The sequence below is a fragment of the Aulostomus chinensis genome, chromosome 19 (assembly GCF_037954235.1).
Source record: "Aulostomus chinensis isolate RoL2024-O1b breed Wild chromosome 19, RoL_Achi_v1.0, whole genome shotgun sequence".
In the NCBI taxonomy this organism is placed as follows: domain Eukaryota; kingdom Metazoa; phylum Chordata; class Actinopteri; order Syngnathiformes; family Aulostomidae; genus Aulostomus; species Aulostomus chinensis.
The window spans coordinates 18,040,983-18,060,340 of record NC_141338.1 but is presented as its reverse complement, the minus strand read 5'-3'; the positions used below and the strand labels follow the sequence as shown (position 1 = coordinate 18,060,340).

General features: G+C 44.6%; 1 protein-coding gene across 1 annotated transcript; it reads left to right on the top strand.

The window, feature by feature from the left end:
* The first annotated feature begins 389 nt into the window (after nt 1–389).
* bnip3lb (BCL2 interacting protein 3 like b) lies at nt 390–15,540 on the top strand. The gene is made up of 6 exons (XM_086188515.1): nt 390–681; nt 5,618–5,849; nt 8,021–8,099; nt 8,442–8,545; nt 10,099–10,248; nt 12,674–15,540. Exons 1-6 carry the CDS (start codon nt 624–626, stop codon nt 12,720–12,722), a joined length of 672 nt encoding a protein of 223 aa, XP_086044641.1. The 5' UTR covers nt 390–623; the 3' UTR covers nt 12,723–15,540.
* The last annotated feature ends 3,818 nt before the right edge of the window (nt 15,541–19,358 follow it).

Here is a 19,358-nt window from a genome sequence, read left to right as displayed (position 1 = left end):
TGGTGGGATCTCATGAGCGCTCATTGATATTCACAGCGCTCGTGGTGGTGGTGTGGTTGCTTCATGGGCTGTCAGACCACCTATATCCTCTATGAATAGGCAGTAGATGTCGCTGATGCAGAGGAGCCTGTGGTGGACTGAGTTATAGAAATCAGCTGGTGTTTATTTGGTCCAGGCTAGACAGGCGTGGGCCGTGTACGTGAGTCCATGCACGCCTCCTACTTCATGGGCTTCAGCCTCCCTGAGCCAACACCTTTTTTACAACACCGTTCAACTTTTTATTTTTTTTAATTTTTATTTTAAAAAACCGATGTAAATGTGTGTTTTTTTTAAAGTAGCTCGTTACGTAATTCCACTCCCTCGCTCTTGTTTTGTTATTGACAGTGGGGTCTGACGTCATCACCCAGCTCCAGGAAGGTCTGAACGGCTCGCGGCTGCTGCTGCTGCTGCTGCTTCCAGACCAGCTGACGGACAAAAACAAACGGCGGCGGTGCTTTAGCGTGGCCAGCCACAAGGCGACAGTGCTCGGTCTCACCCTCGTACGTCTGAATGTATAGAAAAAGAGCAGCGCGCGTTTTGATATAAACCTTTTATGCAACCCACCCTGCTCACTCGCCACGACGATGTCCGACGCTGCTAACGCTGCCTCCACAGAGAACAACGGAGACTCCGGGCTGAACGGTAAGCGAGATGCCACAGACCTGCCCAGCCGTTAGAACCGGCCGCTGGTTTAGCTCGCTGCTGGGACGCGTTTGTGTATTAATAACTTGTTCGTTTCATTGTTTTCCTCACCGGAGGTAGTTTATTCCGTCAATTTATCTTTTTTTTTTCCGCGCTGCGAAGCTACATTGTGTGGGGAGGAGTTGAGAACGCTATGTTCCGCGTGCCTATTGACATTTTTTTAGCCAGTGGCGTTTCGACAACCTCGAGTGACAGCGGAATTGGCCAATCAGCGGCGGGGCGGGGCGGGCTCAAGCTTTGTCAACAGGGCAAGGTACAATAGTCAGATCGCTAAAACGGGGACAAGGGCCGAAGACTCGCTGAAACGAAAACCTTCATCCATCTCGGTTCTCACCAGTCATTTTCAACGAGAATAAATGATTACATTTACTGGTTATAATCACCCCCGCCATTGCCATGCGGGTCATTAACAACAAGAAGAAATCCATCCCAGTTCGCCCTTGGGAAATAGAATGTTTTCACGGAATATTCACCGCATCCTGCTGTTTGTGTTCTCCTTTTATTTATTGGATCCTGTTGTATTGAATTTGCTAATGATAGTAATGCACTATTTATACTACAGTTTTGTTTTACTAAATGCTTTAACAGATACAGCTGAAAAATGAATCCCCAAGATAAAAAGTAGTAGGTTAAAAAAAAAAAAAGATATGACGAAGAGGAGCACAGAGCACAATTTAGGTTGTTGAAGTATCTGGACGTGACGTCAACAGAGGAGTGTTTAATAAAGTGCTCCACTGACTAAGCAGCAGAAGAACTTCGGTGGTTTAGTTTTGCCACGCCGCGGAGAGCCATGACTTGGCATGCTATTAATGGCGTAGGTGAGAGGGGGCAGACGGTTGGGACGTGAGGAAGGTGGGAGTGTTTCAGGAACATTGAGGTTGAGCAAAAGTCCTAATCTGGGCTCCAACTTTCCAGTCCCTTTTTTTTGAGCAGGAGAGGATACCCAGTGAATGATTATTTTCCTCTTTAGAAACGGCCACTGGAGCATGCCAGTTGCTAGCTTTTCACTGGTGGTTGGTGATAAATTTCCACCCTGGTTTATGGCTGCCATGTGTATTCAGTTGTCAGCAGTGTTGGGCTGTATGGCAGCATTAGTTTTATCGCGGGTGTCAGTTGTCATGTCCAAGCCTGATGCAGATGTCTTGATTATTTTAGAAATTTGACTTTGTAGTTCTTTATTTTTAATATTTAGGAGACTGAGAAAGGCTGCAAACATTTCAGGAGGATTACATGCTTTTATTTTGTTAAAAGTTGGGCTCCAACTAAAAATTATACTCATTAACTTGGGCTGCGAGTTTGTTTGTTTTTTTTAAATGTCTAATTGAGATTATTTTGAGTGATAGTGCAATGGGATTTTTTTGTATTGGAGGGAATGCTAATTTTACATGTTTGTATTATTGTCATCGAACGCCCCACTGAATTGATTATAATGTGTCATTTGTGTCGATCTGTCACACAAAGAGGACTTGGGAAATCTACAGAATATGATTTACAGACTGATCTCTGTGGTGATGAATTTAAAATGAAATTGAAACGATGTTCTGACAAACATTCACAGCTTTTAACAAATATTGGACCTTCCTGCCACTTAAAAATTGCAGTAAGCCATTTTGCACTCTCAATTGATTGCGCAGCCCAGGAACTGATTAATCTGCTGATCTTTTTTCGTTTATTTAGACTGTAAAAGCATCTTGACATCCATGCAACAGTACCACCAACATACATGCATGATCCTGCCGCCACAGCCAGAGATCAGCAGCCGTCTAGCATGAAGACATCAGGTCACAGTTCGAGAGGTTGTAGGAGGAAACAAATTCACAAAAAGCCGGTTCGCTCCAGTTTACATGAGATGTGGTTCACCGTGAAAGTTAGTCTCCCCTCTGTGGTACGTTGTGACATTTCAAATGGTAAATGTGTTCAAACCGGTTGACTGGTTTATGAAAAATAAGCTGTTCCCCTTGCAAATGGCAACTTTTTACAGTTTTTGTATAATTCTCTGTGCTCTGTTACTGTTGGTGGGGTTGTCTTTTATTCCTCTGGAACGAAATACACCATCTCGCCAGCCACAACAGTTTCATTATAAGAGTATATATTGTGCGGGGGTTAGATCAGAACCTTCTGGTGTGAATCCCAGCTGAAACAAAGCAGGCGCCTCTTTAATTTGTTTTTGCATGATTGTGCACAGCAGATTTTATTGGTGCACTGAGACGTAGCGAGTCAGATTAATACCTGACACTGCTCCTGAGCTACAGGCTGGATGGAGCTCTTGGTCATGTGCCTCTCCCTTGACCACACTTCTGCAGCAATGGAATTTTTTTTAATGGTTATTTTTGATAGAAAAGGGCCAAGTGCCAGGCTCAACCCTCCTCCTTTTCCAAACTTTCAAACTTCTGGTCACCGGTTAATTTTAGAAATTATTTTAAGATTTTACCGATTTACCTCAGAGGTACAGCACGTCTTCTAAAGCCCTGCTTCACTCAAGAAGTGTATTTTGCCTTTCAGGTATTCACAAATATGTGTCTTTAGCTTACAAAAAGCTATTTTCACTACTTTATCACTTCTTTATGATGCTAGAAGAAAGTCAGCCCTGTATATTTAACTTGTGGCTTATGGTGCTCCAGGCCGCCAACTCCAACAACAGAACTGCCTGAATGTCTGTTTACAACTGTGTGAGTTGTCCACTATCAGCCACATCTCCTTTATCCAGCTACATGCTCACTTACCTATAAACACTTACGTGTGAGCCAGAAAGAAACCATAACCCTTGCAGTTTGCCACTCATTCTCGTTAGCACAGAAACGGTTATTTGGCTGGATTTTTACGTTCTGGATTCACAAAACCGCAACTCAGCAGCAAAAGAACACCTGTGTGAGCACAAGGCACCTATTTGTGAGCATTTGAAAGACAACAACAAACAACAAAAAATCGCTTTGTGGATGAAGTATTACTTTCAAACCGGGACACAATCTCAGATTCTCTGTTAGAGCTGCGCTGGATATTCGAGTCACTCAAGACCTCAGGCGACCGGGTCATCAGAGGATCCCAAGCTGGCAGGATAAGTGACTTAGTCAAACACATCATTTCATGGAATCCCTTTCAAGATTTATGTTTTGTGTGTGTGTGTGTGTGTGTATGTGTGTGTGTGTATATATATATATATATATATATATATATATATATATATATATATATATATATATATATATATATCCTTTTGTATTTGAATGGCTTGACTTCCTTAATGCTGTCCTGAAGTTGCTCTATTCTCATCTGAGGTTGGGACTGGTCAGTTGTGGTGTTCACGCTGTGACAGCAGCAGGACGGACAATAAGACCAAGCTGTTATCAGGCAGAGAGGCTGGCCCGGCTGTGTGCTGTGTTATCTGAGATGTTCTGTTATTCCTGTCACTTCCTGGAGCTCCGACTCTGGTGTCATAAACATTTTTATCTAATACTTGGGATCTTCAGGCGAGAGGCAGCCTCAGCCCTCCTGGCCTCCTGTCTAAGCCTCAGCATCAGTACATCAAAAAGCCCACATCATGTGTGCTTTCTCTCAACCGACCCAACAGCTGATAATGGGTGAGTGACCAGAATGTTCGTAAGCGTCAGCACCATGGCAACATGGTTTAAAGCACCGAGCAGACACAATAGGCCGTCGACAGCAGCTTGGCTCGTAGTCCTCTGTATAATCCGCAGGATGACAGTCGTTGCTGAGTCGAGGCCATCTTAGGGGGGAGGGAGGTTCAGTTAGTTTGTATAACTGGCTTTGTGCCTAAAATGTGAAATTCGGTCGCCTGAAAGTGAACACGGTGTTTACTTACTGTAACAGGGTCACGTGACCTGTGTAGGAGTCTTCTTCTTTTATGTCGGTGAAGACAGAAGGAGGACGTGTTCCAGAGCTGCAAGAAGATGGACATGAGGGAGTGTTTTCGCCATCCTCCAAACCCTTGCACTGGCTTGCCCCTCCTCTATATTTGTAGAGCAGCTCATGTATGCTGCGCCTCCTCAGCTGTCAGTCCGTGCCAGAGCTCACGTACAAGCAGAGGGAGCATCATATATCACATCCAAGGTCCACAAGAAACCACAGACAGGCATTTACTGCCCTTTCATCACACAGCAGTAAATAGAGCTTTACTACTGAGCTTGTTTGACTGGCAGTCTCAGGCTGTCCATCGAGGTGTCCTTCTCAGCTCGGGGTCAAAATATTATTTTGTCAGCTCTACTTTCCCTCTCATCCCCTCCTTTTACTTTGGCTCCCGCGTGAAAACATTTCTGTTGCTCAGGCTTCTCCAGTGTTGCTTCAACCAAACCCTCCGCTCATATGATAAAAAGACGCTCATATTAGTGCCGTAATGTGGCTGTTTCACTTGTTGTTGAGGCACAAGTGAGTGGCCGATCTGGGGAGAGAACCACGAGGGTAGAAACATTCTTACCACCTCACACTCTGTGTCAAGTGAGCTGTCGGAAATCCACAAAACACAGAAGCCCAAAGTTTTTCCGAGTTCTTCCGTAACCATGCATCCTCCATGAATTTACCTTCAACTTTCTTTAAACTACAAATTGCTTTTTTTTTTCAGAATTGCTGAAAATTTGGTTAAAATTCGCAAATTCATTAGAAACCTGACTAGTGACCTTTGACCATCAAAATCTTTTCATTTCATTCTTGAGTGTGAGCCAAAATTGAAGAATGTCCCGCAAACCGTTCCAGGGGTATCATGTTAGCCAAAATGAGGTGGTTTGGATGGACAAAGCACAATTCCACAGCATTCACTGGTATGGAGGCATAAAAAGAATCAAGCTCTTATTAATTAATCAGGTTAAAATCACATCGGTGAGTTGAATAAGGAAGTATATGGGATTTCTCTCTTCTACCCCAGGGTCCTGGGTGGAGTTGGAGATGAACAGAGGTGCAGCCGGGTCGGCCCAGTCATCCTCCATATCTGGACCAGCGCCGGGCCTGCTGCCACTCCCCCAGGTGGAGGAAGAAGAGGCCATGGTGGGGGGTCTGGAACACGTCCCGTCCTCATCCTCAATCCATAACGGTGACATGGAGAAGATCTTGTTGGATGCCCAGCATGAGTCGAGCCGCAGCAACTCGTCCTGTGACAGGTAGTGGTCACGAGTCCTAAAGTCCTCCTCTGCATCCGAACCTGGCCTTTGACCTGCTTGTTTCCTATTGAGGTTCGATTGCACCAAGAGCACAATCTGACCCTGATCTGGCCCGGCTGCAAGAAGCAAAGCAAAACATACGATTATGAGCTGTCTGTGTGTGGCATTTCTTTAGATGAAAACAAGGGAAGGCTGACTTGGACTGCAAAAATCTGATGTGAGCCATCGCTCCTGGCCAAAGACTTTGCTGTCTCCAGTGCTACATTTTTTGCCAAGTACAAAGAACTGTAAGAACTAAACCAAGATAAATAGAAAACAAGCCACATCTTTTGATTTCAATTTGATTCAGACTAAAGCTCTCGTGGGAAGTCTCAGCCTGGGCCGTACTGCACGCCCGTGGTGTCCACTGGAGCTGCTAACACCTACGCCGAGCTGACCCTTGATAATGGCTACCAACAATAGAATATGTTTTTTTTAAACTTCTTTATGGAGTTTTTCCTCAGTCGATGTGAGGGTCTAAGGGCAGAGGATGTTGTTATGACGCCATGTAAAGCCCTTTGAGACAAACTGTTTGTGAAAACGGGCTCTACAAATAAAATTGCCTTGCCTTGCCTTTATAAGTTGCAGTCCTACAGTGAAGAATTCTCACTAGAGACACACGGTCACATGGTTGTTGTTTGCCCTCGCTGACAGAGAGAGAACATCAGGAAATCAATCAATTAAAGCTCCCATGTGTGACCTAAAACCTCATCAGAAGAGGGCTTCAACAGATGTTGTGTTTTGTTTACAACCCCTGAAAATTATTATTGAGTGTTGGTTTCTTACTTGTGTTCTCTTGAGTCAACTCTCAAGACGCTGACTTGACATCTGCTCTGGAACTTAGTTGGCTTTCACAAATAAAACGACGTGCTCTTTCACACTGTGCCCTCTGTGTTATTAACCAAGCTAGAAAACTCTCACAGCCGCGTCATGTGCTCGTGTGTAATCCCTGAGGCCCGTGTAAGGCAGAGTTTATCAGCTGTCAGTGAGTCACCTGAGGATGTTTGGGAGTATTTGAGCCAAGACCAATTCATCCTCAGGCTCCTCCGAAAGAAGCCGGAGCACAAACACTCCTGTTAACTTGTTTAGAACAAGCCTGTTGTCCATTTACGTACATAACTATGAGAATCTTGTCCTTCCAATATATTCCACTCCGTATAAGTTGTGTAAACTCACATAAAACTTTTTTTTTTTTTTTAAGTCTGTAATATTTCCCAAAACAGGATCAAATGCCCAGTTGATGTATCAAGGCTGGGTGAGCTGATGCCTGAGGGATATCTGATGGTCAAAGGCTTCCTTTCAATCAATTATTGATCTTCTTTAATTGTATAATGTCATAATAACAGTAGGACAAAAAAGCAGCTTTATCAAGGCAATATTTCAACAATATTGAAAATACACAAACACTTTTACACAAACAAGAGGTGCTTTCATAACCCCTCCAAGGTCCTTGTAACATTTCCGGAGAACTCAACTCCAAAATCCGGAGACATTTTCTTAGTATGAGAACGTTCATGTCACGGCCTGCTGGCTGACAGGTGTGTGCTTGATGGACTGGACAGCGTTCATACGGTCATGATGAGCCCAGAAGAACCATGGAATTTGAATATTTGGTAATTCAAGTCTTTGGAAAGCCTTTGAAAAATAAAGCCAGCAAAATTTGGTAAAATCAGTGCTTCGCAACTACTTGAATATTTGAATATTTGGAGTTCGGATCGATTTGAGAACAGTCCCCTTTGAATAGTGGTGACCTGACCAGGATGAACCCCGCCTCTCACCCAGTGTCAGCTGGGATGATAGGCTCCAGCCCCTCCCACCCTTAATGGATACGGGGTATAGACAATGGATGGTTGGTAGATTTTGATATGGGTTTCTGTTTGTTCTGTGGTCATGAACATTTTCCTCAAAGGTGTGGAGATGTAGTTGTACGAATGTGAATGAACCCTGACAGGAGCTCTTCCTGTCCTCTTAGCGCCCAGGCCTATGCCAGCCAATAGGAAATAAGTATTCTCCATGATGTAATACCTAGTAACTCTCAGATGAGATTTTGCCAGTGTCATAGTTCATGAATAATCTTGAATTAATGGCCTCACTCCTAACGAGTTTTCTGATTCGTTGGTTTTCGCCCACAGCCCTCCGCGGCCCCACAGTCCCCAGGACGACGGACAGATCATCTTCGATGTGGACGTGACTGGCAGAAGAGACAGTCAAGTAAGAATTCCAAGGCTGCGTTCACAGCTTCGTCAGTGTGTTGCTACGGCAACCTCAGGCCTCAGCCCTGAAGCGGCGCATCCACATGAAAGCCGCAACTGCTGCCCGCCATGTGTTTTCAGCCAGCTGGCTGCCACACCTAGTGTAGATCCCAGTGTTGCCACCAGTGACATTCAGCTTTGATCAGACAGCCAAGTCTCAGGAGACAGGTCTTTATGTATGCTAACAGATACGTCCGTGTCGATGCTGCAGACCTAAATCCTGAAAGAATAATCCCGATCTTCCCAGGAGTTTCCTCAAAGCCGAGTTTGTTCAATGGTGTCTTTGTCGTTCTGTCTTCAGTCTGAAGAGGACGTCTTGGACAAGGAGAGGGACATGGACATCCTGATGAAGGACGCAGATTGGGTTGCTGACTGGTCTAGTCGACCAGAAAACATTCCCCCTAAGTAAGTGTAAACATCAGTACAGTGTCTCCATGGCGACAGGCCCCACACAGCTGCTTGCGGGTCCTGATGAAGTGGTTAATCGTTAGGGTTGCTGCTCCGACCCATAAACCTGATGCCCCTGATGAAGACTTAATGATGAATGATGTGCTTCATCAGCCTTGAACCCAGAGTCTCATGTTAACTGTGGACTTGATTGAAATGTAGATGTTGTTCGGGCCTGAGCCTGGAGGTACTCCGGGGCGAAGACCCGAGTATGTTTGCTCGTTGTAATTATTTTTCCCAATTATTCATGACAAAGTTGGGTCTATTTCCCTGTTTTCCAGGTCAGTCTCGGGCCGGTCTTTAAACCAGGTTCATTTCATGTTGCCAGCTTTTGCCATCATGATCTGTTCTTGCAAATTGGAAAGTCGCCCCCCCATCATTAATCCGGGGCAACAAAGTTGTGGTGTTAAATCCACCTGGAATTGAATTACCAATAAACAGTATAACAACACATAGATATTTGGTTTGTTTATGAGCAGACACCCCGAGTCTGTCTGATAGACTTGAGCTGCTTCTTGCCAGAGCAGCATGAAGGAGATCTGTTTCAGCAGAGGGAGGGGCAGATGGCTGTGTTTGTGTGCTACATAGAAGGAGATGAGGCCTGGCAGAGGTGGTCTCAGGACAATTGTGAATTACTTCAGGTGCAGCAGTCGGTTTCACCATCTGTCTCCTCTGAGGGAGCATCTCTGCTGCCATGTGAACTGTGGCACCTAGTGGTTCATCTTGGTACGCCAGTCTGGACTGGCGTTTTCCGTTTTAATAATATGACATGAAATTCAATATGTGAACACAACACAAAGAAAAGACTCATTTTAATCCGTTATAATTCCATTCTGAGATGCTGCGAAATCAGATGAAACCAACTTTTCTTGATCCTCTTTGCCTGTTTGCTAATTTATGCCCCAAAAACCTTTAGGGTTTGTTTGTATGTCTTTGTAACTTTCAATCAGAATCTGATATTAAATTGTCTGTGTGTGTGTGTGTGTGTGTGTGTGTGTGTGTGTGTGTGTGACAGTCTTCAGCTTTTAGCAGCATAGCAAAGATTCTTTCTGACCCTAATGAAGCAGTGGGTTTGTTCACTGTGTCACACAAATGTTGTGTGGCCAAATGAAATGAGAATCAATCTTGATCGAACAACTATAAATCAAAAGAGATAAGAGTTTAGTAGATCAGTTTAATGCTTCATGTTTGTTATTGCACCCCTACTTTTCAAGGTTCAAATCAAATTCCACCCAAAGTTCTTAGCCTGTCTGATATGGAAGGATGTCCGGGTATGGGAGCTAGAAACTCTGCTCTTGAAAAGCAGATTCATCTACATTTAAACAAGAGAATGTTTCCATTTTTAGAGAGGTTACCTTTCGCTGTGAGCCTGACTTCATCTTGTCAGAACAAGCTATGCATCTCGCAGGCAATCTATGAAACCCCTTCTGTCAGTGTGAGTTCTGTGCGTGATGATCAATCCTGATCCAGCACAGCATGCCACACCTGAAGATCTGTGGTTTCTTTTGCAGGGAGTTTCATTTCTGTCACCCTCGACGCTCAGTGACACTCAGCATGAGGAAGACCGGCGCCATGAAGAAAGGAGGCATCTTCTCTGCTGAGTTCCTCAAAGTCTTCATCCCATCGCTGCTACTATCACACATCCTGGCTCTGGGCCTGGGGTAAGACACGTGAAAAGAGAGGTTTCATGACACAAAGAACCCTGTTAGTTTTGTTCCCCCTCCATCAGTTAACAGCCAGTCTTGCTGTGTCACTTTTGAGGTCTGTGGTTAATCTACATCTGCATTCCAAACAAATTACAAGTACCGTTTGTTTCACCACAAAATGACATTCCAGCCAGCATTGAAAGTCAAGTGTTCACTGCAACCAAAACTGAAGTGCTGATAATTTCGTCTCCCGTATGTTTTGTTTTAGCGTGAGCCATTTAAACTCAGGTTTATAAGCCCTTGTGACAGGCTCTTCACATTCTTATATTTTCAGACTTTTTAACGGTTTATAATCTTGAAGTGTTATTTCATTAGTCTTCTTAATGTGATCATTTGGACTCCCCAGCAGGGGGAGCTGTGTGCCAGCAGGGTCCTCTAATGCTAGCAAAGCCGCTGCTGACTGAGAGGCTGCATGCTGTGTCACAGCCGGGGGATCTCAGTGTCTGAGTGATAAGATGATCAGATAAGGTCACTGCAGTGACGCCCGGGACAGCAGCATCATGTGGTGTCATTCACTAACACAGATAATCCCAGCACACGTCTTTTTGGAGGAATAAGATTAAAAGTCCTGATGCTCTGACCTCTGAACTCCAGCACAGTCATTCACAACTAAGCCGTTAACTCAGATGGGCCGAATGTTTGATTACTGGAGAATCGCACGTAATTCTCGTCAGATGCCAGTGTTATTTCTTCTTTTGCTTTACATTTATTTGATTTTAATGATGGTTGTGGTCAAGTTACTGATTGTATGTCGAGATGCAAAGTGTTTATAGATCTGTTTCGGTCGTGAATGGTACTGTAGCTTCAATACTGGAATGTGGTGAGTGTGAAAACAAGTGTATCCTGTAGGATCCGCTTAAAAGGTGGTCTCTGCACCGTTAATGTGTACCGGCGTACGGTCGGCAGATGTCAAAGCTACTGTACCATGACGAATGACGGACCCCAAAATAATCAAAATAGCCATAAAAAGATGGACTCCTTTGTCTATGTGCATTGGAACAGCTCTTCTCTACTCTGGATCACAGTATAAACTAAGTGCTCTGTCTTCTTTGTGTGTATTGGTAAATTGTAGCTTAATGAGGTGGCCACCACCATCTACTAATCAGACTGTGCATGCACTGAGCCTCTGATGTGAAAGCAGTAGGTGGCAGGTTTAGCAGTTCCACCGCATGTAAGTCACATTTGGAGATTTGCTCCCCAGGCACTGAACATGAGAAAAGAACAGGCAGACATCTTTCAGTACGAGGTAGTATCAAAGGGATGCACTCAGCGTGTGACACTCTCAAAGCTGAGTATACATCTCCTCATAAATGTGTTCTTGATAGTCACAGGATAACGTCCTGCCCCCCATTCATGGTTGGACTGGTGCGTTTGCTTTATTACCATCACCAGCTCTCTTCTTGTGTGTCAAGAGTTTGTCCACCCTCATGTTATCCGTGTTTATAAACCCGGATCATATTTATTTCATTTATTTATCTGTTTCACTGGGACAAAAATGATTGGAGTCAGCCCAACACTGAGTGAGAACCCTGTGATGCAACAGCAAACCTGTCAAAGCAGCAAGAGCTCGTTTTAGCCACTGGAAGATTGTTCTCAGGTGTCTGGAGAGGATCCCACCAGAGAGGGACGTGTGTCAAACATGTCACGGAAGTGTTGCTCAGGGAGAAGTCTCACTCTGGAATCTCACAGGAAGGAACACCCAGGGGAGAGAGGCCGCACTTAGATTAGTGTTTAAAAGATTCAAAAGAGTGAACAATGTTTCTGAAAGAACACGCCACACTGTGTGCTGCACTCAGGGACCAGGGCAGGCTGCAGTCAGCGCCGGCCCTCTGACCAGGAGGACCACTGCCCCACAAACAGGAAGAAACCGCACATTGAGAACTGCACTTTTCCACTGTTGCAGGGAGACCTGCTACAGACAGGGTGGTGCAAACACTCACTCTTGCACAGGGTTGGCCACATCCGTCATTTCTCTCCCTACTCATTATTTTCAACCATCAGCATAGAAATGGAGCCAAGGCTTAACAGAACACACACCAACTTTTTTAAGAAATACACTTTTTATCCATCCTCCCAGAGTCAGGCAAGAAGATGGATACCTTCCTCTGTGCTGCAGTAGGGAGCTGAGACCCACAGAGACCAGCTGACTGCTAGTTAGCTTAGCGCAGTGAACGGTAGTGGATGGGAACTGCTAGCTCTCCCGGAGGCTGTGGTCTGGCTGTCAGAGTGAACAATAAGCATATTTACTAAAAAAGTCGGTGTGTTCCTTCTAAAGATACTGTAGTTTTGTGTTGCTCAGAAACCAGCAGTTGTATGCATCGTTTTATGGTGATGCAGATGTGTAACTGATGTCCTGCCCTGCGTCCCCTCTCCTCACCAGAGTCTACATCGGGAAGAGGTTGACCACCCCCCCCGCCAGCTCCTTCTGAGCCCCAAACTGAAGAAAAGTGCCTGAGAAGTGGCCACGAGTTGTCGGAGAATGTTTTGCTGTCATGAGAAGAACGCCCATCTCTCCCTCCCCTGTCCCGCCTGCTTCCCCTTGTCCCTGAGATATGACATGTTCTCAGGAGTAAACCCCCACCCCATCCCACCTCCCTTCCCTTGACTTTAGACACCCCCCTCCCCCTCCCCCTCCCCTATATATCCTTCACTCATTTGTATAAGCTTTTCAGAGTATGAATAAGGTCATAGTTCCCTGGTTTGGTTTAGATGTTTAGAATGGGTGGGTTTTTAGGGAGGGTCCCAGCATCAAACCAAACTCTTGTTCTCCCCACCTTGTCCCAGTGCCCTTTTGATCATGTGATCAACAAACGAAGACTGTCCAGTTCTTGAACTGACCACAGATTGTGCCACCTACATGAGTAGCTCAACTCGAAAGTGTTTGACCAAATTCAGAGTCTGCTACTGAAACTGAAAAATGTGATCATGCCTTTTTTTGAAAGTAGCTGTTTCGCTCCTTTTATTTCTTTCGGTAATGATGTCTCTTTTTCTAATTTATTTTAAAGCAGTGATTTACTGAGAAGTTGTCATAAAGAACCGATGATGGCCATCCCTTATCACAAGCACTCATGCGCCGCACTGCGGGAGTGTCTGCCTCTGACCTTATTTGACCTTTTTTCTTTGACAGAAAGAAGGAATATTCAGTTGTGAATCTACAAGATTTTGCAAAGAGGCAAAACTGGAAAGCAGGGTGTCGATGTGCGTGGTGACAGAGAGGTGTGTCCCTCGCAGTGTGTGCACTAGCAGTATCTGGTGGTTGGATTGAGGGTTACAGTGTTGTGGGGTCCACAGAGGTTCCAGTGTCAAAGTTGTATTTCCAGTGTAAGTTGAGCCTCCTAGCTTGTCTACAACATATCATGCAGCTAATTTGGTCCTGACAGCTCACTTCCTGCCTCCTTTGATGGGGGCTGGACTCATCAGTTCACATTTATCTACTCACAATGAACCTTTAAGAACAGGGATTTTAGATGAAGAGAGTTTGCTTTTATTGACAGCGACAAATACGTGAGTTTTTCTGTCAAGGTTGCTCCAGTATTCTGCTCTGCATCCTCACACTCCATTTGCCAAAATCTCCACAGACGAGCAGAAAACCTCGATCCAGCTGCAGATGAAGGATGTTAACTCCTGGGTTGCTTCGACGATGCCAGCAGCCTCTAATTGACTAAAGGGAGGGGTGTTGTCTCCTACTGAGGCTTGACCAGCCAAGCTCAAACTGATGTGTGTCTCTGAGGCCAGACTGGGGTCCGTTTGCCATTTGGACCCATCTCATTCATAGTTCAGAACTTCAGCATCTCTGCATCTTGCGCGAGAGCACGTGCAACTAGAGAAATGCCACATCTAGTGGCAGCAGTGAGAGCTGAGCGTTTCCAGCACGTCACCAGCGCTCTGTTCACTAAGAACAGGAGGACAGCCCTTTACCAACAATGTTTGTGGTCTAAAAAGTTCCTTGACAAACTACCGTGTTGCCCATCACTCCAGGAGGTTTCTCAGTCCTGCAGGCTTATGAGGCAACGAAGCGATCAATTCACTTCTGGTCAATGGCAGTTCCTTGCTACTTGTTTGGAACAAGTAAAGGTGAACACAGAATGACCAGTGTTTTCGCCAAGCCTTAAGTGAACATCACAATTAGAATTTGAATACTTCATTTCCTCAAAGACGCAGCTGGTGAACGTATCAAAAAAAATCCAGTGATGCGCAGCTACCTGAAGCTCTTACCTAATGAGTGCAATTAGCATGTTTGACCCTGCAGGTCCCCTCCAGGCACGCTGTCACCTTTTTTATATGGTGAAGTGATACTTCACCTAAAAAGTGTGTTTTGCCTCTCAAGTACTCATAAATATGTGTCTCAGGAATAGTTTATTTTCCTCCTGCATCACTTCTTTAGCTCCAGCATGTCAAAAGTACCAGCCAAATATATTTAACTTGATGCTAATGGCGTCTGATGGCTAACAGTTCCAGCAATGAAACAACAGTAAAACTGCCCAAAAATGTCTGTTTACACGTTCTCAAGCACATCCAGCGGTATGTTCCATGTGCTCGGTAATTCCACTGAACACGTTGATACGAGCTAAAAAACAAACCCCAGTTCTTCCTGTTTGGTGCTTACTCACGGTGGCATCGTGTTAGCCATGAACCGCCATGAGCATTGAGCTAAATACGCACGGCTAGTTCTCTCCATATTCTGGAAACACAAAGAAGGTGAGGCAGGAGGGAAGAATGTCTGTGTGAGTGCAAAACACATATTTGTGAATAAATGAAAGACAAAGACACTTTCTGGATCCAGTACCTCTGTAAAAACCCCATGAACTACCACCAGTAACCAGACTCGAGTGTTGATTTTCGGTTTTGTCGTCTCCATGTCAGCCACAGAGACACTGCACTGTTATTTTGTGAGGCATCCTTGTTTCTGTCTATCTTTGTACGTGCAGCTTTTAAAAGCAGACTCTTTGGTTGTTCTTTTCTGTTTTTTGTTGTTAGTCGTTTTGCTCTTTTGTGACGTTGGAGAAAGCTTGTGAAGCACAGAGCAGGCGTTTGGTCATGTTTTCACTTCAGCTGAGTTAAAGGTGTGAAACTAAATGCCCTAATAATGAGAAAGGAAAGGAAATGGGAGGTGTTGAGAAAATTCCCTCGGACTGCGATGGTCTAACAGTCGTATTGTATTGATGCATTTGCTTTAAATTTTTTTCTTTTTTCCCACTCCATTGGAAAAATGAGAACCATTTTGTCATTAAAAATAACCTGAATGAAGCCTCTCTGAGTTTGTCTCTAATTGTTCGTGTTTATTCTGAAAGTGGGTCATAAAAGTAAAGGTTGTGCACGTACAAGTCGGATAAGACGGAAAGCACCTAAACAGCTACTACCAGATGTAGTGCGGATTGTTTGGACTAGAAGTGTTTTGTTTAGGCGGCCCACTCCGCTCCACGCCCTGTCACCCTTGGCAGCTGACACACAGTCGGCAACTGTCGTCTTGGACGTGATTCAAGTCCACAGCAACAGAAGCTGTGTGTGCATGCCTGCAGACTCGGAGCAGCATAGCTGAGACCCGAGGCACCAGACCTACCAGGAAATCCCAGATGTTTCCGAAAATGCTGAAAATTCCTGTGAGCTTAGGCCGACAGTTGAAGTGGGAAGATAACTCGGGTCACGGAGAGGGAGCTGCAGGGCTCCTTGTTGCTTACATGTCTGAGGACTACGTCACGTTAACGGGGGGCCTGTAAAAGGGCCGGAGCTTGTAAACCTCAGTGGCCTGTTGACAGTCCTCCATGCTGAATATAACATTTCTAGAAGCTGTTCTCCGCAGAACCCTCAGACCTTCCGACCCTGGGTGTCCTGGAGGAAACCAGAGCAGGAAGAAACTGTCAGTCAGGCCCCCGTCTCTCCCTCACGACTGGAAAACACTCCGAGTTGACTGGAGAGGTACTGCACTCCAGTGGTGGATGCTGTCCTCTCACTGAGGGCTGGCCTTTAGTCACGTTTCCCTCTCTGGCCCGTGATGTCCAAATGAAGCGGTCACCTCCGACATAAGGAGGGTCTTGAGTGGCCTCCTGGAACAGAAAATATCCCCACGGTAAGCCGTCATAAACATGCCTCAAAAATTCTATATCATGAGATTACAGTAAGAAACTGGCATATTTAGACTTTTGTAATCTAAGAAGTAACTTTTTTCTTTTAATCTCAGATAATTTTTTTTGACGACTTACTTTTTTTTTGTCATTGTATCTGTATCTCATTTTGAATTTCATATCTTTCATCTCCCAATTTGGCTCTTTGGTATTCAACAAATGACTTTATCTCATAATTTTTTGTTTCTCTTTTTAAATTTCTTTTTCAAGTCTTTTTTTTTGGCTTTTAAATCTCGCTAGTTATAATGACTTTTGATCCAAACCATAACCTTTTCATCTCAAAATTCGAACTTTTGTTCCAAAGCGATGCACTTTTTATCTCTTAAAACTAGAATTTTTATCAAAAAGTTTCTTCTGTCTCACGATTAAGACTTAGGATGAGAATTTTTTTGACGGGGTTCAATCGAAGCTGATTTTTTTTTTTATGACAGACGTGCTTGCATAGCCTCACACTTACATTTTTTGTCAAATAAGTTGCCAAAATGTTACTGTTTTGTTTTTTTAAGAAAAAAAACTTTTTTGGGTTTACTTTGCTTTCCCGGGTACTTTTACTGACATGTGATCAGTTCCACTCGGTCACCTGATCTAATCACCATGAGCTGGTCAGAGCCTGACTCATGGTCTGTGTCTCAAAGTGATGCTTCACCCAAACAGTGTTACATTTCTTTCAAATACAAACAGGTGATGAGATGTATTTTCACGGCTGCTCTGCTTCCTAGTGAACACAGAAAGAGACAATTTGTGGCAAAATACACGTTTTTGGTTGAAGTGTTGCTTTCATGGTTTGAACCATGAGATTTAAGTATATAAAGAAGTCTTGTCGATGTGGAAACATCGTCTGTGTGTGTGTGTGTGTTTGTGTGTGTGTGAGTGTGAGTAAAAAGCTCTGAATCAGGAGGGTGAAAGTAAGCAATGTGAAGCTCCACTCCTCCTCCTCCTCCCCCTCCTCCTCCCCCAGCGCTCCTCCAACCTCCCTTCATGGAACCTCGGCACACCTGTTTCTGACCAATCCAGACGCAGTGAGACACATAGCTCCTCCCACTGCAGCTGATGGTGTTACCATGGGTTACAGGGTGGTGGCTAGTTCCGTCTCCATCCCTCTAGTGAGCAGACTTCCCTACCTCATCTCCTCAGGATCCGGTGGAGGGAGCCGATGTAAAGACGTTGTGTGCGTAGGAAAATGTAGACGATCAGCTGCTTTGTTTCTGTCCATCAAGAGAGAACAGACCCAATAATGCAAAGTGCTTGACATGAATGTCTGTTCCTGTCAGCAGGTGGGTTTGCCACTTTCCTCTGCTCACCGAACTCCCACAGTCAACTTCTCTCCCTCCACACAGTGGAGGTGCTCGACAGGGATTTCCAGCTGACATGTTAATGCATTTATCATCAAAAGAGGGACAAATACTTTGTGGGAAATCGATCAGAAAAGCTCCTTTGATCCGGCAAAACAACTGAGTTTGTATAATTCAGATCATATTTTAATGAGAATTGACCTATGCTGGCATACCTGCATTCGATTACAACATGTTGCAAATGTGTTGATGATGACTGCTCACATTGTCAGTTAGAATCAATCAAAATCAGCTGATTGGAATCAGTCCAGATGCTCCAGCTGCACAAAGAGGTTGCCACGGTGATGCTAACAGTCATTCTGCATACTTTTGTGTACGAAACCAGATCTTTTCAGATGCGCCACACAGCAGACTCTCACCTAGCTTCCTCTTGCCAGCTGGAGGTACGTTGCCATGGTAACCTGGGCTAACTTTATTCAGACTGTCGGCGCTTTTGCTGCTGTTCGCTGAGTGCGTTGTGGGATACGTCGACGGGCGTCGTGTCTGGTGGTTGCATACATTTCCTCTGAAGTCGTACGTCTAACATCTCGCGGGTCAATGCTTTGATTCAACATACGCTCACCTGGAGTTTGTAACTCTGTAATAAACAGAATTCATTTCTTAGAGAAACATCTGTCCTTTTTAGCCCCGGGCACACAAAGTCCCCTCTCCCCCTGAGCTAATCTACAAGAGCCCTACAAGGCCAAACTCCACGGCTGCATACTAGTATTATAGATGCATTAAAACATTTCACATGCTATTTCAGCTCACTAAATGGCATGTTGATGTATAATTTTGGACACGGCTAAGGATTCAGCTGACAGACACCTCCTAATCTCTGACTATGAACTCAGATTTACATGTTGAGAGAGAGGGAGAGGGAAAATCTGGGAAACTCAGCAAGTTCCAAAAAAGCCTTTAAGTTTTTTCCCCCTGAAGATGCAGGTCTCACCAACATGAAGTCTCCGGGGGAAGTGGGAGGTTATTGCGTCTCTTGTGTGGGGCAAAATGTGTCTGTTTGCTTTGAAAGTTACGCTGTGTGAAGTAGAACAATGCGTGAACACAAAGTCCGGGCTTTTGAGGACGAGCTGAGGTAGAAATTTTTGAGAACCGTGCAGCACCTTCTCTGTCTCGTCACTTCAGCTACTAAACTCTCCTTCAAATGTCCTCTCGCCACGCAAATGAAAGCCCATAATGTGATTAAGTTCCACAGTTAAATTTAATGGGCTCTCTCTTGACTTGTGTTTCGCACCTCTGCTATGATTTGTGACAGTCAGTCTGGGATTTTTTGTGTGTTATCCTTGCTACCAAAAAGACAAACATCACTTAAAAAAACCAAACAAACACCTAAATTTGAAGAAAGATGCTGGTCAAGAAAAAGCAACGTCTTGCCACCAATGACATCGTTGTAGCATTTAAAGAGACCTTTTCTGTCATGCTACCTCTGACTGGTTTATTAGCCTGCAGGCTAATGTTAGCATGGCCTCAGGGATGCCAGTGTTTTGGCATGCTAACATATTCACAATGACAAGGCTAGTATGTTAAATGTTAGCGCTCTAGCAGGCAGTGTTAAACACCAGCATTGTACAGAGTAGCATGCTAACAAGCATGC

What these genes read in the sequence shown, in the direction of transcription:
- bnip3lb (XM_086188515.1), top strand. Translation starts at nt 624, where the DNA reads ATGTCCGACGCTGCTAACGCTGCCTCCACAGAGAACAACGGAGACTCC. An exon ending in CGGAGACTCCGGGCTGAACG is followed by an intron (nt 682 to 5,617) that starts GTAAGCGAGATG and finishes CTTCTACCCCAG; the next exon opens with GGTCCTGGGTGGAGTTGGAG. An exon ending in AGCAACTCGTCCTGTGACAG is followed by an intron (nt 5,850 to 8,020) that starts GTAGTGGTCACG and finishes TTTCGCCCACAG; the next exon opens with CCCTCCGCGGCCCCACAGTC.